The sequence below is a fragment of the Podarcis bocagei genome (genome assembly GCF_964188305.1).
Source record: "Podarcis bocagei genome assembly, chromosome: 1".
NCBI lineage: Eukaryota > Metazoa > Chordata > Lepidosauria > Squamata > Lacertidae > Podarcis > Podarcis bocagei.
Genome location: NC_138125.1, coordinates 116,333,448 through 116,354,117, shown reverse-complemented (window position 1 = coordinate 116,354,117; position 20,670 = coordinate 116,333,448). Strand labels below are relative to the sequence as shown.

The window sequence follows — 20,670 nt, the reverse complement described above, 5'->3', positions numbered from 1 at the left end:
GTACTATACAAAAGGGCTATTCGTTGAGAATTTTATGATCGTTACACCTGACCCACTGAACACGGGAGCAGCAATATTCCAAGATCTTAACAACTTTGCAACCCCACCAGGCCTGCAGGTTAACTTTTCAAAATCTGAAGCGTTATGCTTCAATGTACCACCCAAGATCCAAAAAGCACTCACAGAACTCTTTAGACTCAATAGACTCTGCCACAAAAAGCTTAGATACATAGGAATAATTATAACAAGAAACCTTAACAGACTCTATTCACTCTATCCCCCTTTACGGAAGACAATTCCTCAAAAAAAATTTTTTGGGGGGAATGGAGCAAAATGCATTTTACTCTCTCATACAGATTAGCAATGGTAAAAGTGATGATCCTACCAAAACGGCTGTTTCTATTCCAATTACTGCCAAATTGGATCCCGCTCAACCAGGTATGAAAGTGGCAGGAAAAAAATACGGTAATTCATTTACTCCCCCCCCCCCCCCCGCAAAAGACCCAGACTCCTATACCTCCCCACAGTGGAAGGAGGCTGGAATATGCCAAATCTGGAGCCCCATATTCATCAATAGACCAACCTTTTATATTGTTTCATTGGTAACATAAGAGGGAAAATTACTATTACTCAAACTTAATCTAAACGCAAATCACAAGGGCTCATCATTAGATGCTTAGCTATGTGATGTTGAACATTGTCTGTTAACTCTGTTCTATCCCATTTCCCCTTGTTTTTGTTTCGACCAGTTTGTGAACCAAGAACTTCTACACTGAACACTAATAATGAATCATGTGTTGTAGATATTACTGCAAATATACTGTAAATGGCATGAGAAGATTTACACATATCGTTTATAATTCCTGTGATCCTTGTTTATGAAATGCAATGAAAAGTTGTTCCAAGAAGAAGGAGAAGGATATCATACTTGACAGTATTGAAAGCTGCTGAGATGTCAAGGATAATGAACAAGGACACCTTTTCCCTGTCTGTCTCCTGACATAGGTCATCATACAGGGAGATCAAAGCAGTTTCTGTGCCAAACCCATGCCTAAATCCCGACTGAAATGGATCTAGAAAATCAGTTTCTTCCAAAAGTGACTAGATCTGGTCTGCAACCACCTGCTGAAGAATCTTGCCCAAGAAGCAAGGTTGGGTGGTTGTTACTTAGATTTTCCCAATCTAAGGAGGATTTCTTGAGGAGTGGTTTTACCACTGCTTCCTTCAAGCAGGCAGGGACAACCCCCTCTAGCAATGATCACCTCCCTGCCCTAGTCAGTTGTCCTCTCCCTGCTAGTTTTTATCAGCCAAGAGGGGCAAGGGTTCAGAGTGCAAGTGGTCACCCTAAACAAGCCAAGCACCTTGCCCACATTCTCAAGCCTTACTAACTGAAACTCATCCAACATAACTTTGTTAAAGGAAAATATTATGAAAATGATGTATAGATGGTATTTGACACTTGTAAAATTAGCAAAGATGTATCATAATTGTGATAATACATGATGGAAATGTAAAGAAAAGGAAGGAACATTCTTTCATATGTGGTGGACCTGCTCCAAGGTGAAAGACTTCTGGGAAAAGATTTATAATGAATTGAAAAAAATGTTGAAATATACATTTATAAAGAAACCAGAGCCCTTTCTTCTTGGAATAACAGGTTCGGAAGTGCCCAAGAAAGATGTTAATCTATTTTTGTATGCCACAACTGCGGCTCGTATTTTGTTAGCTAAAAAGTGGAAAACTCAAGAATTACCAACAGTAGAAGAATGGCAGATGAAGATGATGGATTGTATAGAGCTAACCGATCTAACTGGAAGAGTCCGCGACCAGAAGGAGGAGGAACATCACGAAGAATGGAATAAATTTAATGATTATTTAGTTAAATTTGTTAAGCTAAAATAACTGGAAATAGCGTCCAGATACTTAAAGGGCTTAGGATTGTATCTATGTTAACTGATAAAATAATATGTTTAATACAAGAAGGAGAAGATTTAAAGATGTTAATGTTTAATTTAAAGGGTATTAAAATTTGTATTTGGAAAACCGTTATAAGGATATGCAATGAAATTCAACTAAGGGGAAACGAGGAAGTCGTTTTACAAAGTAAATAACTGCTATTTTCAATAAGGTTATGATTTATGTCTGTTATGTTTTGTTTGTTTTATGTTTTTGTTTGTCATTGATATTGTAAAAACTAATAAAATTTTTGCAAAAAAGAAAAAAGAAACTCATCCAACATAACATGACCAGGCAGTGCTCTGGGGCACCTCATTGCTGTAACAGGAGAGTCAAGGTCCTGGTGGATGCAAGCAATTTTATCCTCAAAATGTTTTGTAAACAATTCACAGCAAGCTACCATTGGTTCTAACTTCAGATTAGACTGTCACAGGCCACACACTACCTGGAAAAGCTCTGTTGGACAGCACAGTGAGGATGCAATGGAGGCAGCAAAGTATGTTTTCTTTGCTGCCTTCACTGCCACTAGGTAGGCTCAATGATGAACCCTCAATTGCATTCAACTGGAGTTTTCCACCACTCATGTTTGAGCTGTCTCCCAGCTTGTTTCCTCACCCTAATCTCTGGAGTATACTAGGGAGACAAACAGGCTCCACAAAGTAGGAGAGGGTGCTCGGGGGCAGACGGGTCAACGGCCTGAGCTGTTTGGATGTTCCAGAGGTCAGTCAGTCATATCAGCTGGAAAAATCCCTCAGAGCCATCTGGAAACTGATGGGATCCATCAGCCTCCAAGGGTGGACCATCTTAATAGGTCCCCTGCCTCTGCAGAGGGGGAAAGGTGCTGAAAGCCTAAATCAGAACAGGAAGTGATCTGGCCATGTTAATAGCCCCCCCTTTCAGATCACCCTCTTCCAGTCCAGTTGAGTAAACGAAGTCCAGACTGTGGCCTGCCACAAGCGTAGGCCAATGACAGGTTGGGGCAGCCCCATGGTTGTCATGGCAACCACGAATTCCTGAGCCACCTCAGAGCCAGTCACCTTGGCATGGATGTTGAAATCCCCCAGTACCAGTGGTCTGGAAGTCTTCAACACCACCTTCGAGACCGGCTCTGTCAATTCCAGCAGGGAGACTGCTGGGCAGCAAGGCAGGCAGTAAAACCAGCAGAATCCTTTAATCTGTCCCGGTTGCCCAATGCCAGGAACACACAAATCTTAGCGGAGAAGTGGTTTGCAGATAATACAGAACAGCAACAAGCACAGATTAAGATGCAGACCACAGAATACAAAAGGCAGTTATCGGCATTCCAATAATTAACCAGTTTGACTCACCATGGAGAGCCTTACATCAGGTCTCCATAGCAGCAAACGGCATTCAGCTTCACATGTTATCTCTTATCCTTCTGGACTGTGACCAGAAAAAAGGGACATGTAATATACTTGTACTAATATATATATATATATATATATATATATATATATATATATATATATGCTTTCGTAGATTTTCACGGGTACAGGAATGCAGGTTTTGGTGTCTTCGGGTGTCTTCCCGTGTAAGAGTTGGGGTGTCTAGGCGACGTTTCGACGAGGTCTCACTCGTCATCTTCAGGCTGGTGCTTTCGGCTTCTTGTTACTGGAACAGAGCAGGATCTCAGTGTTTGAGTTCCTATAAATACTGTTGAGGGGGTGTGGTGTATAGCCTCCAACGTTCTGGGCAGAGAGGAAGTTCCCAGGTTAGTGTGTCTTTTCTTCTTTTGTTCATTAATTACTTGAGGGATATCTTGAGTGATTTCTTGAGTGATATTCTGAGTACCACTTAGGAGGGTCATTAGGTGTGGATTAGTTGCTAAAGCTTTCGTGTCTTGACCTCTTGACCTTGTGAAGAGTTTTTTCTGAGAAGATGGCTGTACTGCACTTAGGGCACAAAACCACAGCTCGCCCCTATACACGAAGCCAAGCCAGAGCACAACTAAGTGCAGTACAGCCATCTTCTCAGAAAAAACTCTTCACAAGGTCAAGAGGTCAAGACACGAAAGCTTTAGCAACTAATCCACACCTAATGACCCTCCTAAGTGGTACTCAGAATATCACTCAAGAAATCACTCAAGATATCCCTCAAGTAATTAATGAACAAAAGAAGAAAAGACACACTAACCTGGGAACTTCCTCTCTGCCCAGAACGTTGGAGGCTATACACCACACCCCCTCAACAGTATTTATAGGAACTCAAACACTGAGATCCTGCTCTGTTCCAGTAACAAGAAGCCGAAAGCACCAGCCTGAAGATGACGAGTGAGACCTCGTCGAAACGTCGCCTAGACACCCCAACTCTTACACGGGAAGACACCCGAAGACACCAAAACCTGCATATATATATATATATATATATATATGCAAAAAAAAAAAAAAGCATGCTTAGCTACCCTGAAATACTTTTCTAGCTAACATGTCAAATATAATCATATTGCCTAGGGGAGGGGGAAAATGGGCACTGAATAAATAACAGGATATACAATGCATCTAGTCACATACCACAAATGGCCATAATCATAATCATAATTTTATTTGTACCCCACCCACCTGACTGGGTTGCCCCTGCCACTCTGGGCAGCTTCCAACAAATATAATAGCATAATAAAACATCAAATATTTTTAAAATTCCCTGTACAGGGCTGCCTTCAGATGTCTTCTAAAAGTTGTATAGTTATTGATGTCCTTGACATCTGATGGGAGGGCATTCCACAGGGCTAAGAAGGCCCTCTGCCTGGTTCCCTGTAACCTCCCTTCTCGCCAGAAGGCCGTCCAAGCTGAATCTGAGTATGAAATGTTAACGCATTTCCAGTAGCGGTGCCTATAGCAGTGTGGAAGCACACTTCCAACAACAGTGTCTGTGCTGCTTACCTAGATGGGAGTTGGGAGTCTCTAATAATGAAGTGAAGGGAGAAGCCCTCATTAGGAGATGGAGTGCTGTTCGTGTAATGCAGTGGTAGCCATTGACCATATTTGCTGGAGCTATGGAGAGTTTTAGTTCAGCAGCATCAGGAAGGCCAAAGGTTCTCTGCAATGGCATTCCATTGTGCATGAAAAGCCACTGGGTTGGGATGGATGTATTTTTTTAAATAACAATTTTGGAAGCCACGTTACCAGTTGAGTCTCCTTTGCCCCTTCCCCTTTCCTTAACTATTTTCTGACATGTTTTAATATGATTTGGAATGCATTCAATGACATAATCGCTACTTTCTGTTCTTCAAATATTTGGGAGAGCCTTCAACCCCCCCCCCCCCCATTTTAACCAAGCACATCATCTGGTGCACCAGAAATGGTGGCACATGCACATAATTCAGACCATGTGTTTTGTACAATGTACAGATGCTAGCCTTCAGCTTCTCGCATAAAAAGCTGTAATATTGAGAAATGCCAGCCAAATCTGCTTTTGCAGCATAGGGAAGGAACACTTCAGCCAAATGATGCAATAAAGCTTTCAAATCTAATAAAATAAACAAAACTTCCATCTGAAAGCCACGTGGAAACTTAGACACCACAGGTGACATTTGCTGGAACCCGCTGATATTGTTAGCATTTGTTTGGCTATGAAAGTGTGAATCCTGAGGTAAATTTGCAGAAAACCCCCTGGAAGAATGCTAATTTATGTGCTGTGTTGGAAAATCTTGGATTGAAACGAAAAACAGATTAAACCTGACTTCAAGCGGAGACATACAAATATTGTAACTTAACTTTTAAAGGGTTGTGTGTGTTAAAGGACTGGCATTTTGGGTTAACTAACTATTTTGTAGTGCATCTTGCTTGCCCTTCTCATAACATAATGTCTACCTCACATATCAAAGGTCAGGGTAAGGAGTTGCATCATTAGCATACAATGAAAACTGTATATTGAAAGTATCTCTTTAGAGAGGGAATTCCACAACCAAGGAATTGCCAGAGATGCCTTCTCCCAGGCTACCACAACCACATTCTGAGGGAGGTGGAACTACCAAGAGGGCCTCCTTTGCTGAGGAGATCTGCAGAGAAGGAGGTGGTGTTTCAGATATTTGGAGCCTGTCATGTAGGGCTTTAAAGATCACTGTGAGCACCTTGAATTGAGCACAATGATGACCAACACACAAGGCAGAGATTGTAGAGTGTTTGGCTCTAAGCCTCCAAACTCCCCCACAACAAGTTGTCTCCTTGGAGCTATCCAAGGTTCTGATACTCTGGCTGCCTGGTGCTACTCACAGGTGTCCATCATGACACCTGCTGACTCCCAGTTGTGGCCAGGACAGGGTAGTATGTGTCTTTCCCATGGGTTTGGGAGAATGTGATTGCCAACACATAATTATTAGGGTTAGGCAACCAATTCAGCCTAATCCCAAATCAAATCTGATTGAAATCAGCTCTGAATCAGTCCGAATTGAATCAGATCAATCCAAATCAATTGGGACTCATTTGAACAGATATGAAGCTCAAAACCAACAGATAGACTGACTACAAAATGATCCAACAGTGCAAAACAGTACTGTACCATATAAGGAGAATGCCAGGAAGCGAAGAGGGAGAAGAGGCACTGGATTTTGCTGATTGACAACACTAGCTTGCAATCCAGGGCTAGAACCTCACCCATCTCAATGCCTTACCCTATTTTGTAAGTGCTCTCAAAAGAGGTTTTTTTTTTCTTTTCTTTTAATGAACCTGGTAAATTTATTTGAACAGGAGTGATACAATGAGGAGTAATCACTGAGAAGATCCTGTTTTTTGTACACACCAACCTCAATTCAGAATATGGGTACACTTTGAGCAGGGCTTCCTCAGGAGATTTCAGATCACTATGAAAGTCCATGGAGGTTGGTTAAGATGTCCTGGTGGTAAATCATATTAAGGATACATGAATGGGGCTGTTGAATCGAGTCAGAGTATAAGAGGGAAATTTGCACTGGCTGCCAGAATGTATCTATCCGTGCTGAATTCAGACTATATTTAATAGAGTGCCCCTCTGTTTATGGCAGGGGTAATTGGAATATGCTGTCCTACTGCTAATGTGTCTACATGCCTTTCATAGATTGTTGCAACAACCAATACTACATGCAAAACCTGAGCAAAACACAGGATTCATTATGGTGGAGAGGTCAACAGGTCAAGTAATTCTTCACTCTTTAGAGCTTACGGCAAGGTTTTCCAAGGCATAGAGATGAATAATGAAGTGAGCAAATAACAAGTTCAGTGGTGTTCACCCTCAGCTCTACCAGGAAACGAGGCCTGAATCACAATGAAAGAATAGCTGCTAATACATGTGTATACTTATTTAACAGAACGTGCATTGCAGTGGGCTATGAAATCTGAAAATATAAAAAAACTATATTCACTATTTTTAAAAGTTACATTAACAGGTTGTATTCAATGAAGTTGTTCTGTCTGTCAAGGATTTCTGCATGCATAAGGGAATTTCCCTTCCCTCTCCTCCCCCCATGCACCCCCCAATATGTCCTAGGAGTTTTCCCAACCCCCCAAAATTGATTGGAGTGGACAGGAGACGAGGGGTGTTGTATCTCAGCCAATCAAGGGGAAAGTTTTGCCAATTGTCCATGAGCTTGATTCAAATCAGCACTTCCTATTGCATATTTTCTCAATAGCGTGATTTTCTAAGCACACAAGGCATTATGCAGATAAAGTACAAGTTTTGTACAGAACGGGAAGGAGGATCTTCTAGACTATGAGAATGGATCAGTCTTCCTTCAGTGGAAGAGTCACACTCACACTTAACATTCATCAAAATTGTCATGCCAGACAGATTGACACAGAAGTCAAGAGGGGCAAACATTACAACGCCTGCTTTGTTTTGGCAAAACACTAGGAAATGACATGGCAACAATATGAGATGCTTAATGCATGATGTACCGGCAGATATTCTAATTTTTTCTTTGTGTGGGATGCTACTGATAAATAATGTCCTTGTTCCCCTTTCTGTTGCCCAGCTGCCTATTAAAAATAAGAAAAGAAAGAAAGCTGTTTTGATAGGTTGTATTTTCCAGGAATCATCCTTTAGTCATTATTCCCCACCTGCTCCAAATCCTTCACATCCTGTTTCTGTAACTTCCTCACACTTTTGCAAAATTCACTCTTCTTCCTGTCCCTTTTGTTCAGAATCTCGAACCTAATATATCACTCCAACATAAAGGTAAAGGTAAAGGGACCCCTGACCATTAGGTCCAGTCGCGACCGACTCTGGGGTTGCGGTGCTCATCTCGCTTTATTGGCTGAGGGAGCTGGCGTACAGCTTCCAGGTCATGTGGCCAGCATGACTAAGCTGCTTCTGGCGAACCAGAGCAGCGCACAGAAACGCCGTTTACCTTCCCGCCAGAGCGGTACCTCTTTATCTACTTGCACTTTGGCATGCTTTCAAACTGCTAGGTTGGCAGGAGCTGGGACCGAGCAATGGGAGCTCACCCTGTCGTGGTGATTCGAACCGCCGACCTTCTGATCGGCAAGTCCTAGGCTCTGTGGTTTAACCCACAGCGCCACCTGCGTCCCCGACATGCATCTCCCCAATAACATGTTATTTCACTGGCTCCCTCTTGTGAGGGCCAGCCTGGCATGTTTTGTTACTTGAGGCAAAATGCCCTGCCAGTGCCACCCACCCCACCATGGGTGCACCCTGCCCTTGCTATGGGTGCACCAAGCCCACACGCCCACAACAACAGATGCGGCAGTGGCAGCATGGTGGTGGCGGTGCTGTGGCCTGTCTGTGGCAGAAGAGGAGGGGAAAGCAGAGCAGGGCAGTGGTTTGAGGGGCAGAGGAGGGGGAGGACATGGTGAGGCCTACCCATGTAGGAAGAGGAGGTGAGCAGCATGCTCCTCAGGTCCAGATCTGCCACCTCACTCTGCTTCATGGGCAGGCCAGCCCTGCATATATCTAAGCGGAATTTTATCTTGACATGATGTATGCTACTCTGATTGAAAAATGTATTTTTCAAAGTTTCATATATACCCTTTTGTATATATTTGTACTCTTCCCTGTTTCCCCCAATATTATGTCCTGAAACGTCTTATTCTTTTCACTTTTAAGAAGACGTAGCCATAACACTGTCAGAATCCAGCTTTTTTGTTAATGCATTTTTCAGCTCTAAACTGTACCCATTCATCTTACAAACTTTTGGCACGCCAGCTAATGTCTGCTGATGGGAAGCCAGTGCTGAATTTCATCTATTTTCACTGCAATGCTACAGTGATCAGAATTACCCAGACAGCTCTTCTATCTCTACTAACTGCACACCAAAATGAAATTTTCCCTATTGGTACCATAAAATGCTATGTTCTCTTTCTAAACTCATTAGAACACTAGAAGCTATATCAAACCATTTCATGTATCTCATGAATGTATAACTTTCTCCGGAAAATGTCCACTGGTAATATGAGGCAATGGTTAAATTAAATGGTTCTCTCGATCATCTCTTTATCATTTACGATCCTCACCATCCTACTCCCTCTCAATGAAAATTCAACCAAAATTCATCTGCCAATATCTTCAGATCATGACAATCAATGGAAAGCAGGAGAAGGAAACCCATAAATCCATTTTCAGTCCATCTTATTCTCTTCCCCATCAGATCGGACATTTTCCTTGATTCACAGCTCAAATGGACAGCATTTCAATATATTTACTTGGGTTTGCTATGGAGTTTGCATATGTCCTCTCCATTTCAGTGTGGAGGCTCCTTCTTGCCTGCCCTTTCATCACCCTTTTGTACTAATAATGTCAAAATAATTAGTTCAGTTAATGGAAGACATTTATATGCTCTGTCAATGCTCTAAAAAAATTATGGCACATTTGTTAAAAAATAAGTAGCAGCTGCAGCACTTTGAATATCTAGGATGCCTTCCTGGGTAAATGGTTTTTCATCATTAATCTTGTAGGGATGAAAGGAAAGATTATTATTTCCATTGTTTCTCAAGCACTAGAAAGACCCGCTTTCTTTCATTCTGTTTTGCATACTTGCAAAGAAAGACAGCCAATGCAGAATCCCACATCTCTTTCCAATCACAATAAAGAAGGCATATTTAACATGTATTAAGCTCAGCATTTGAAAGGTCATACCAGTGTTCTGTGCTATTAAATGTCAGCCTTAGCATATGCAATTGCCTAGCCATTCCAGACCAAGTTATTTTTCGAATCAGAGCTTTGGGAGGAATTCTATATTCTATGGAAAAACCAGAACAGCTCCATTTGATATATTTTTTCTGTTGTGACAGTAATGGACAATATTTTCTCTACAAATAGGGTTTTTTTCCCTGGGTTCTTTGTGGGTTGCAAAATCTTTTTGTTGTTGTTTGGATCCTCAGTGGGCACCAATTTAGTAGCATTTGAGTTTCTATTCATGCCCTGCGCTATTTATAGCTTAACTTGCTTTCAAAATGGTAAATTTAACATAATCATTCTTAGGTGACTAGACAGCTTGTGTCATTTTTTCCATTATTAACATTTTAAAATGTACATAAAAGGAGAAGGAAACTTTCGAGAATTAAATAAAGCATGCTACAGTACGAGCTAGTTTAGTGGGAAAAATATACAACATTTTAGAAGCAGCACTGTGAACTCCAAATAGCGTTTAGCACTGCCTCGACCCTCCATTTATTGTTCTCTTGTGATGACTTAAAAGCACGGTTAATAGTGGCCTGAATGGGATATGCATTCACCAACCACTTTGAGGATTAGGCTTGCTGTCGACTGAATTCTTTGATGAGCTGCTGAGCATATTCTGATCCAGCAGTCATTTGTGGGTAGGGTACACGAATGCACACATGGGAACAGGAGCTTCATTTTCACTTCAGCGGAAGAGGAGAGTCCACACAAAGATCCTTTCTTCGTGAAACTGTGCCATTAGGTGAACATGAGAATAACCTGGATGATTCTGATCCAAGGTCCATCTGAACCAGCGTCTCACTGCAGTGGCCAAGCAGGTGCCCCCAGGAAACCCACAAGCAGGCCTTAAAGGCAATTGTTTTATTCCATCATCGCTCCCAAACAACTGGTACTCAGTGGCATGCTGCTGGGGGACACAATGGTCCCACCATGTCTAATAGTCCCTGAAGAAGTTCATATGCCCTCTGTGTTGGTGCAATACCCTTCAGCATGTTGAGTCCCCAAACCGGGACGTGCGTCTTCCCGTCCATGCTCCCGCACAAGTCACATGACCCACATGAGATCATGGAGCGCAAAAGACACGGTTTTTTTTTCGGGGCCATGCTCTGACAGTGCCATAGAACACGCATTTGGGGTGCTGTAGAAAATTGCGGAAACCAATGTGCTTTTTCAGGGTGATATCACGGCACCAACTTGCACGAGATCACAGCGACTTAAATGGCTGCCGTGCTCTCGTGGGGGGAAATGGGATGTCCCACTTTTTCCAGGACACTTGTGGGGTATGTAGGTGGAAGGACCCTGTCTCTGCAATTCCATGGGGAAAAGGGAAGCAGGACAACTCCACTGGCCCCAAACCCCTGCTCCAAATTACGCATGCTGCTGTCCCTATCTGTCTGCTGTATGTGCATTCCCTGTATTCACACATATAGCTAACATTTAAATTGGAGGATCAGGCCCCATCCATCTCTCGATGTCAGAATTGTTCATACATTCCTTTTGGGACAGAAATGTTACACACACTCTCTCCCCTTGAATTCCAGTGCTACACGCAAATATGGGGTGTATAAGTGAACAGGATTCATTCATACAGTTAATCTCCCCCATATATAACAAAAATCACTGAGAGCAGGCAAGTTCTACCCCTGCTGTTGAATGTATACAATACTTTTACATCTGAGAGAGAAATCAATTTATAACAACTCAAACTGCTCCACTGCCTAGACTCGGGCCCAGTGTCTTTTGAAAAAGCAATAGCTGCCCACTAAGTACAACATTCAGCTTCATCAGAACATTGCCTGCTTTTGCCGTTTCAGACCACTTTGAAAGTTCAGTCCCTAACAGTAAACAATGGAACACCTGATACTGAGCTAATCTTGTGTTTGACAGCTATTAATGCTGCCCTTTCAAACCATATGTGGGGGGATAGAGAAGTGTGTTGTGCTTCCCTGTTTTGCAAATCTGTTCTAAATCCCATTCTATTAAAGTTGGTTTTCCCTCAACATATTTGCGGGGATCATCCTGCCATTCACCTTGCAGCAGAACAATTAAGAGGTTGAAATGCAAATGTTTGGGCAGCTGTTCAAATGCATCTGAATTTTTTCTTAAGGTGCCAAAACAAACTTCTCCTTTACTTTTCAGCTGTTCTTATCTCAGTCTCTGATCAATCTACATGCAGCACAAGTGTATTCCTCAGTCTCTTGTGTACAAAATAGCTTGCAGATGGCTCCATTTCAAGTACTTCCTCCTCTGAAACCTTACTAGAGTACCCTCAGGTGATTTCATTACACGTTAAAATTTCCCCTTCCTCCAAAGACCTTGGAATAGTGCATGGGCCTCTCCTGTGCTCAATTTGTCCTCACAACAACTTGGTGTTGGATCTTAGTATGTGAGAGAGAACAAGAATCCTAAGATCACCAGGTGAATTTAATGGCTGAGTGGGGACTTCAACCCTAATCTCTGCAGTCCAACACCTTACATTTCAGTCTTCCCCAACCTAGTGCCTTCTAGAGGTTTTGGACTACAATTCCCATCCACCCCAACTAGTGCTGACTGGGATTGATGGGAGTTGTAGTCCAATACATTGGACTACAGGTTGGTCAAAGCTAATCTGTGCCTACGCCACACTTGCTAGACTCAGCAGAAAGACCATCAATAAAGTACATCATGTATCAGCTGAAGAGACAGGGTGGATTTACACAAGGGGGGAGGGAACCACTATAAATAAGTCAGAAAATCACATAGTGGGGTTTTTTTGTTCTTCAGTGCCATCTGATGTTGCATGTTTATAACACATTCAAAATGCTGTTTTGGGACTAATGTAGCTGAGTCCACAGTGCAGCAAAAGGGTGGCAAAGGAGGGATTTGGTTAACATGAGCCATAACTGTGGCAAACAGAGAGAGGTACTTTTGAAACGGCTTTTCATTTATTTGCAAAGACTGGCTTGTCATATTGCAGCTGAAGTGTGTGATAACCAGAGGCGTTCCTGGGGTCCCCTGAACCCTGACCTCAAGGAGCTGTATCACCATCGCCCCTCCGCCTCAGGGAAAAATCACTTTCCCTTAATAGCCACATTAGAAATTATAGGTTTTATGTGGACCAAGTACTCAAAATATCCTTAGTGAGGGAGCAAGAAAAAAATAAATAAATGCAAAACTTGTGCTGTGGTGAGAGAAGAACAGGAAGCTTCTCCCATGTTTGATCTTGCCGTGAAACACATAGGTAGGGGGCCGGTTTCACCAACCCCTGGGTACACCTCTGGTGATAACAGTATCCAATGAGTGGGAGAGGTTAGGACAGGTGTGCCTTGCAGTGACATAAGTGACATTCTGGCACTGTTGCAGAAGTGATGGTTAAATGTTCTGCGCTGTTGATGCCCCTACGTGGGTGGCGCTGTGGGCTAAACCACAGAGCCTAGGACTTGCCGATCTGAAGGTCGGTGGTTCGAATCCCCACGATGGGGTGAGCTCCTGTTGCTCAGTCCCTGCTCCTGCCAACCTAGCAGTTCGAAAGTACGCCAAAGTGCAAGTAGATAAATAGGTACCACTCCGGCGGGAAGGTAAACGGCGTTTCCGTGCGCTGCTCTGGTTCGCCAGAAGCGGCTTAGTCATGCTGGCCACATGACCCGGAAGCTGTACGCCAGCTCCCTCGGCCAATAAAGCGAGATGAGAACCGCAACCCCAGAGTCGGCCACAACTGGACCTAATGGCCTGGGGTCCCTTTACCTTTACTATGAAATAGCACCCAGATCCTCTTTGGGGAACTTGAGAATTGCCTCTCTCAAACCACAGCCCAGAAGTAACTGAGCTGCACCAATCCACAAAAGACACAAGAGGGAAATAACTACAGTATCTGTGCTGTAGTCTTGTTTTCTAGAATTCCCCAACCCCTGTCTAGCTTAGTGGTTCTATTTCAAGACTGTTTTCCTTTGGTAACTCTTGCAAGGGAGAATCTGCACCGCCTGTTTCCTCTACCCAACCACTTTCTGTCTTGTGCAATAACCCCAGACTCAGAATACATCCCTCGTCATAATTATCGCCATTGACAACAATGTCAGTATTAAGTGAATTTGTAAGATGCACTTCCGTTTAAGTTGATGGCTTCCAGTTTAAAACAGTTAAAGCGAATGCAGTAAAACTCAATAAAAGTACCATGCAATACTGTGGGTCAGGGATAGTCAATGTGGTGCTGCCTTTATGCTTTGGGCTACATATTTCGTAAGCCCCACCCAGCATGGCCAGTGCTCAGAGGTGATAGGAGCCATTGTCCTGCAGCATCTGCAGGGCACAATATTGGCTATCCCTGTTTTAGATGCATCAGTCAGCGGATCTGTCCAGTCTGTAAAATTCAGGGGAAGTCATAAACGCACACACCTGAAACCTGCTATAAAGCATGTTGGAATGCTTGGGAACTAGTTCATCAGGGTGAATTAGGCACTGCCATGCCAAACTAATTTGCCCTGAGTAGACTTGCACAGCTATGTTCTGTAAGCCTTTCATGCGTTTGTGTGAATTTGCTAAAACAGATGAGAGCCAACATTTCATCTGAATGCACAATCCCAGCCAAGGAGGCCAACTTGAGTAAAATATCGCGGGAGCCCAACCTCGCATAACTGATCACAAGAAGCAGCACATGCACACCATTCAAATGGCAATGCTCAACAACTTTGGAGGGCCCTGTTGCGGGGCACTGAAGGGACCTAGGAGATGGCTCCTATGATCCCAGCCAATGTAGGTTTGAGACACAGTGTTTCCAGTATTCAGGCCAAATAGGCTTGATTGACAAATTCAGCAGGATCCTGAGATGGTCGAGTGGACTCCCTGCACGTAAAAAGCTAGCAAATCAAGGTTCTAGCCCAGCCCACTTCCAACAATACTACTTACAGGATTGCGGGTTTGTTTGTTTGTTTGTTTATCCCCTCAAAGCAAGGAGCATTCAAAAATGTTTCCTCTACCTGCTCTCTGAAGTGGTACAGTCAGGGCCAGATTTAGGTTTGGTGAGGCCCTAAGCTACTGAAGGCAATGGGGCCCTTTATATGTCCAGCTGTCCTTTGTCAACAACAAATTGTCGCTGTTTTTTGTGTTGAATATATGCTATATGGTAATTTATGGACCTAAAAGGTATCTAAAGCCATTTGCACATGCAGAATGTAGGCACCCTATATATAGAAATGAGCAAACCAGTGATAGTTTAGGGAGCAGGCTAGCAGGCGGGGCCCATGAATTACATCATAGGAGCCTACACAACACAAAACACTGTTGCTGTTATTTGTTTTTTATATTATATTTCGGAAATGTACATCCAGGTTTTTTTCTTTAATTTTTTTGGGGCCCCCAAGAGAATGGGGCCCTAAGCTGTAGCTTGTTTAGCTTATACGTAAATCGGGCACTGGGTATTGTCCATTCCACAACAGCCTCAGGAGTCAGGGCTCTCTTATCTCCTTCTCACCTCCTTCCGCTGCATGTGTGCACCAAGCCGTAGAGTAAGAACAAGCAACCCCACTGCCTGCCCCCCCCAAAAAACAACGGCACTCGCTTCCCTTGAAAACTGGCCCCAAACTAAACCTTCAGGAGAGTGTCACTTTTGAACTGGGTTTTTATGACTGGAGCTGACACACAGTAGAGTTTTGCTCTGTTTATATTTGACTATGATTTAATTGTCATTTTGTGCAGGTTTTTTGTTTGAAGCGTCTGTAAACCATGTCAAGCTTTGGACACCTTTACAGGATAGATGTTTTAAAAAGTAAATTAATACAGCCTACAAAGGCTGCCGCAACTCTGCAAATGGCACGGCTGCTGAAAATCCTTACTGCCAATGGTATTTAAATTCTAAATGTTGTATTATTATTATTATTATTATTATTATTATTATTATTATTATTATTATTATTATTATTCCCCTGTACAGTTTAAGAGCACATTCTCAAGTATATTAGAGTTCAAGCCTATATGTGGCCAAGAGCTGTGATCATAGAATCACAGAGCTGGAAGGGACCGTGAGGGTCATGTACTCCAACCCCCTGCAATACAGGAACATTTTGCCCAATGTGGGATTTGAACCCATGACCCTGAGATTAAGAGTCTCATGCTCTACCATACTCTTATAGTTCCATGTTCATTGTTACATCCTTCAACCGAGTTCAGTTGGGCTAACTCCCAGGAAAGAGTGCGCAGGGTTGCAGTCTTTATTTACCTGGAGGTAAGGGCCACTAAAATGTTCCGCTTGAACTTACTTCCAAGGGAAATGCATTGTGGCTGGAAAGATTTTACGACAGCATAAAAAAATGACAATATTTTTCCTTTTGGCTTCTAAAGCCTGTGAAATTCAGATCTTCAAACTGAAGAAGCCCAGGACTCTGCCTACACTCCAGTGCACACGGTGCTTAGCAGGTGGTGCTGTGGGCTAAACCACTGAGCTTGCCAATCGGAAGGTTGGCGGTTCGAATCCCCATGACAGAGTGAGTTTCTGTTGCTCTGTTCCAGTTCCTGCCAACCTAGCAATTCAAAAGCACACCAGTGCATGTAGATAAATAGGTACAGTGGTACCTCGGGTTGGTTAAGAACTTAATTCGTTCCGGAGGTCCGTTCTTAACCTGAAACTGTTCTTAACCTGAGTTACCATTTTAGCTAATGGGGCCTCCCGCTGCCGCTGCTGCACAATTTCTGTTCTCATCCTGAAGCAAAGTTCTTAACCCGAGGTAATATTTCTGGGTTAGCAGAGTCTGTATCCTGAAGCATCTGTAACCTGAAGCGTCTGTAACCCGAGGTACCGCTGTACTGCTGTGGTACGAAGGTAAACAGCGTTTCCGTGCGCTCTGGTTTCTGTCACGGTGTTCCATTGCGCCAGAAGTGGTTTAATCCTGCTGGCCACATGACCTGGAAACCTGTCTGTGGACAAACGCTGGCTCCCTCGGCCTGAAAGCAAGATGAGCGCCGCAACTCCATAGTCGCTCCATAGTGCATGGACTTGGAGCGGGACAGAGACTCAGGTTCCAATCTCCACTCATGGAACTCAGTGGGTGACCTGGGCTTGTCAGCTCAGTTGGTTAGAGTGTGGTGCTGATAATGCCAAGGTTGCAGGTTCAATCCCTGTATGGGACAACTGCATATTCCTGCACTGCAGGGGGTTGGATGAGAAGATCCTCAGGGTCCCTTCCAACTCTACAGTTTTACGATTCTGTGGTTCTATTTTTAAGCATAACCTGGGACAGTAACATGGGACTGTTATGAGGATCACCTTGCATGACAACCTCAGCTCCTTGGAGGAAGAGTTGGATAACAGTACAAGAATGCTGTGTAAGGGGATTCCAGAGTCTCTTCAATGGGCTGAGCCACACCCTGCAGGCAGCAGAATGCCATTTCCTTGTCTGAAGTGATTGGGGAAAAGGCCTTGTGAATGGGGGAACTTCTGTGCCAGCATGAAATCCTAAATTGCAGCAAAGGTTGGTTGAAAATGTGACTTGCAGATGCACAATGCCCAGTGCTGGATTTACACATCAGCTAAACAAGCTATAGCTTAGGGCCCCACTCTCTTGGGGGCCCCAATTTTTTTAAAAGAAAAATAAACTGGATGTACATTTCCAAAATATAAGATAAAAAACAAATAAAATAAAACCTACATACAGCAACAGTGTTCTGTGCTGTGTAGGCTCCTATTTCTTATGTGCATATGACTTTAGATACCTATTAGGTCCATAAATTACCATATAGCGTATATTCAACACAAAAAAACAGCAACAATTTGTTGTTAACAAAGGACAGCTGGACATAAAAAAGGCCCCATTATCTTCAGTAGCTTAGGGCCTCATCAAAGCTAAATCTGGCCCTGACAATGCCCTACCCTTCAACATTTCTCTGATGAATATAGGGACATCCCATTCCATAATGACAATTTTACTCTTTATACCCCAGACATCTTATTGGTTGGCCCCAGGCACTCTGGACACCTTCCAACATATATAAAAAAACATTTTAAAAAAATAAAAAAACCTTTCCTATACAGGATTGCCTTCAGATGGCTCGGGGGTCAGATAACTCCATACCCTCCAACATCTCCAATGAAAACAGGGACATCCTAAGGAAAAGTGGGACATTCCAGGATTAAATCAGAAACTGGGATGGCTGCTCTAAATCAAAGTCGTCCCTGGAAAATAGGGACACTTGGATGCCAACACTGGACACTTGTCTTTCACAGTGAGTCAAACTGACTGTGACACTCTATCTGAGTCCACACAGAAGGCAAAGGATCTTATCTTTGGAATTTAACTTCTGGGCAGATATCCACACCTTATCAAACTGCGGCCCCATTTGCCCTTCTGAGGCTCATTGGAACTTGGCATTCATGTAGCTTATCAACACTTTGGCAACAAGATCTCCTTGTTGTCATCATGTTCTTCCCAGAGGTGTTTTAAAGGAGGCAGCAGAACTAGCTGTGATTGTTCTGCTTTATATTTATTATATAGCTATGTAATTCCTCACTTTATCAGGCTAAGCCTAAAGCAAAGGTGTAAAGACATTTGCTATAAAATAAACAAATGAGAAGAAACTCATACAATAAAAACATAATTGCCATTCATAAGATCCCCCCCCCCCGGCCTAGGTCGGGTTTTACAGGTCAAAATGTACTCAGAATATATACTAGTGTTTTGATTTGGATTGAACTATATGCAAATGTCCTTCAGTCGCGCCTGATTTTGGGTGGAAACTAATGGCCAACGGTTGTGTTCATCCCATTCCGATACATGCCTGCATAGAAGGAATCCCATTGAACTCAATGAGGATTATTCCCAAGTAACTGCGTATAGCATTGTAGTCATAATGGACTTCAGTGGGTTTTCTTGCAATCTAAACTTACACCGCAGAATCAGAGTTATAACCTAATTTACTTCTGTTTCATGATTTTTATTTTTTCGCTGTAAGAACCCCATTATATATTTCGGCAGTAATCCTAAATACACTTACTATGGAGTAGGGACTGATGAATCTTTCAATTTCCATTTATCTCGGTTTCCCATTTTTCCAGTTTTAATTCAATTCATGAGGTTTCCGCAACAGTTTGTGATTTTATTTTAAAAGAAAAAGTCCTTGTGAAAATTTGTCAGCATTTCAGTGTGCCATTGATCTCAGTACACACATTTCTGCATGCAATTTCCCCTAATATAATGTTCATCCAAAAATGCACACTTTCCTGAATATATCCAATGTTTTATACATTATTTGTAGAACTGCTCTGCAGAATTTGGAGAAATGTGAAATTCTAAGGATAGCTACATTTCAGTTTCATACTGTTTCTGAACATAAATTAGGTTAGTTCACACTAAACCGCAAACCAAACTCCTTCCTATGGAGTATGTCCCATCCACATGAATGGGAGCTATTTATCACTGAATAAATGTGCATCAGGTCTTGTTGGTTGCATAGTTCCTTTGAGAAAAAGAAAAGTAATTGCATTTAGTTTCCATGTTACTTCAAACATGCTATTAAGGCTGCAGCCTTAAGCATGTTTACCAGTGAGTAAGTGCAACTGAACTCATTGCAACTTATTTCCAAGTAGGTACATGTAGCACTGAGCTGCAGAAGTTGCAAATCATGTGTCATTAGTAGGCATTACATTTCTGGCACACAAACATAATCAGCTAGCCAAATTTGAACAATGTACAACATTTAGAGGGCTCTACCGTTCCAGAATGGGTCCGAGCAACAGCAAAGCGTTAGGAAAAGAAAGGTTTCTGTGCATCTTTTGCAAGCATGGAAATGCCACAGAAAACTTCGTAGAAAGTTTCAGCCTCTTTTCAGTTGTTGCTGTTGTTTTCCTCCCTCTTAAGCTTCTGCAACAAATGTCTCAGAACATTTACTCCAACTTCCACGAAAATGACTATATCATTATGGGGGGGGGGGGGAGAGGACATTGCTGGCACGCAGAGCCAGTTAAACTTTAGACTCCTGCTGTGGAGAGCCTCTTATTTGCTTTCATATCTGAAATCCAAGTTAGCAAGAAGAGATGCAAGAGGAAAAGTTCAGAAGAATTACTCTGATCCCAAGAAATGATCATGGCACTACTTACCTAAAGATTGGTCTCTGGAGGTGCTTTTTCCTAATTGTAACACAATCAGCCATTTAAATGAAGGTGGGGGAATCTCCTTGGCCTGAAAATAGTTCCAGCGAGAACCTGGGAGCAACCAGGGGACCTGTACTTAGCTACTGTGCTGAAGAGAACACAGTGGATTTTTTTTTGGTGCTGGGGAAAACCTCCCTCCCTCTCTCTGACAGTTGAGCAAAGTGAGGCCATAGAGACCACATAACGTCTGAGCAAGACCAAACCATGCAGGCTGTTAACAGCAGTGCTGGAGTCAAGTCGACTGAAGTGGCGAAGTGCCTTGGAATCTTCTCAGGTGCTTGAGAAAAATGCAAAACTTTGCCAGCCAGTTAACTCGGGGAGAAGAAAAAGTGCTACGATTATTCCAGTCATGAGAACACGTCTTACACACACGGGTCAAAGTCTTTGATGCAGAGGCTCCCTTGCACTGTAAAACAAGCTCGTTAGTTTGGAGACTTCACTTCTTCTTTTCCCCTCCTTCTTCTCCTCTT

The 20,670-nt window shown here is 42.8% G+C and overlaps 1 protein-coding gene across 3 annotated transcripts in view; it reads right to left on the bottom strand.

Annotated features, from left to right (window-relative positions):
- PDE1A (phosphodiesterase 1A) overlaps positions 1–20,670 on the bottom strand; it is a 143,501-nt gene that overhangs the window by 72,218 nt on the left and 50,613 nt on the right. Inside the window, exon 1 of one of the 3 annotated variants that reach the window (XM_081169799.1) lies at positions 20,147–20,658. The exons of the other annotated variants lie outside the window; for them this stretch is intronic. Within the exon in view, the coding sequence (XP_081025925.1) occupies positions 20,147–20,199 (53 nt within the window). The 5' untranslated portion in view covers positions 20,200–20,658. Of the gene's footprint in view, positions 1–20,146; positions 20,659–20,670 lie in introns of those variants that run through there. 3 annotated transcript variants of the gene reach the window in all.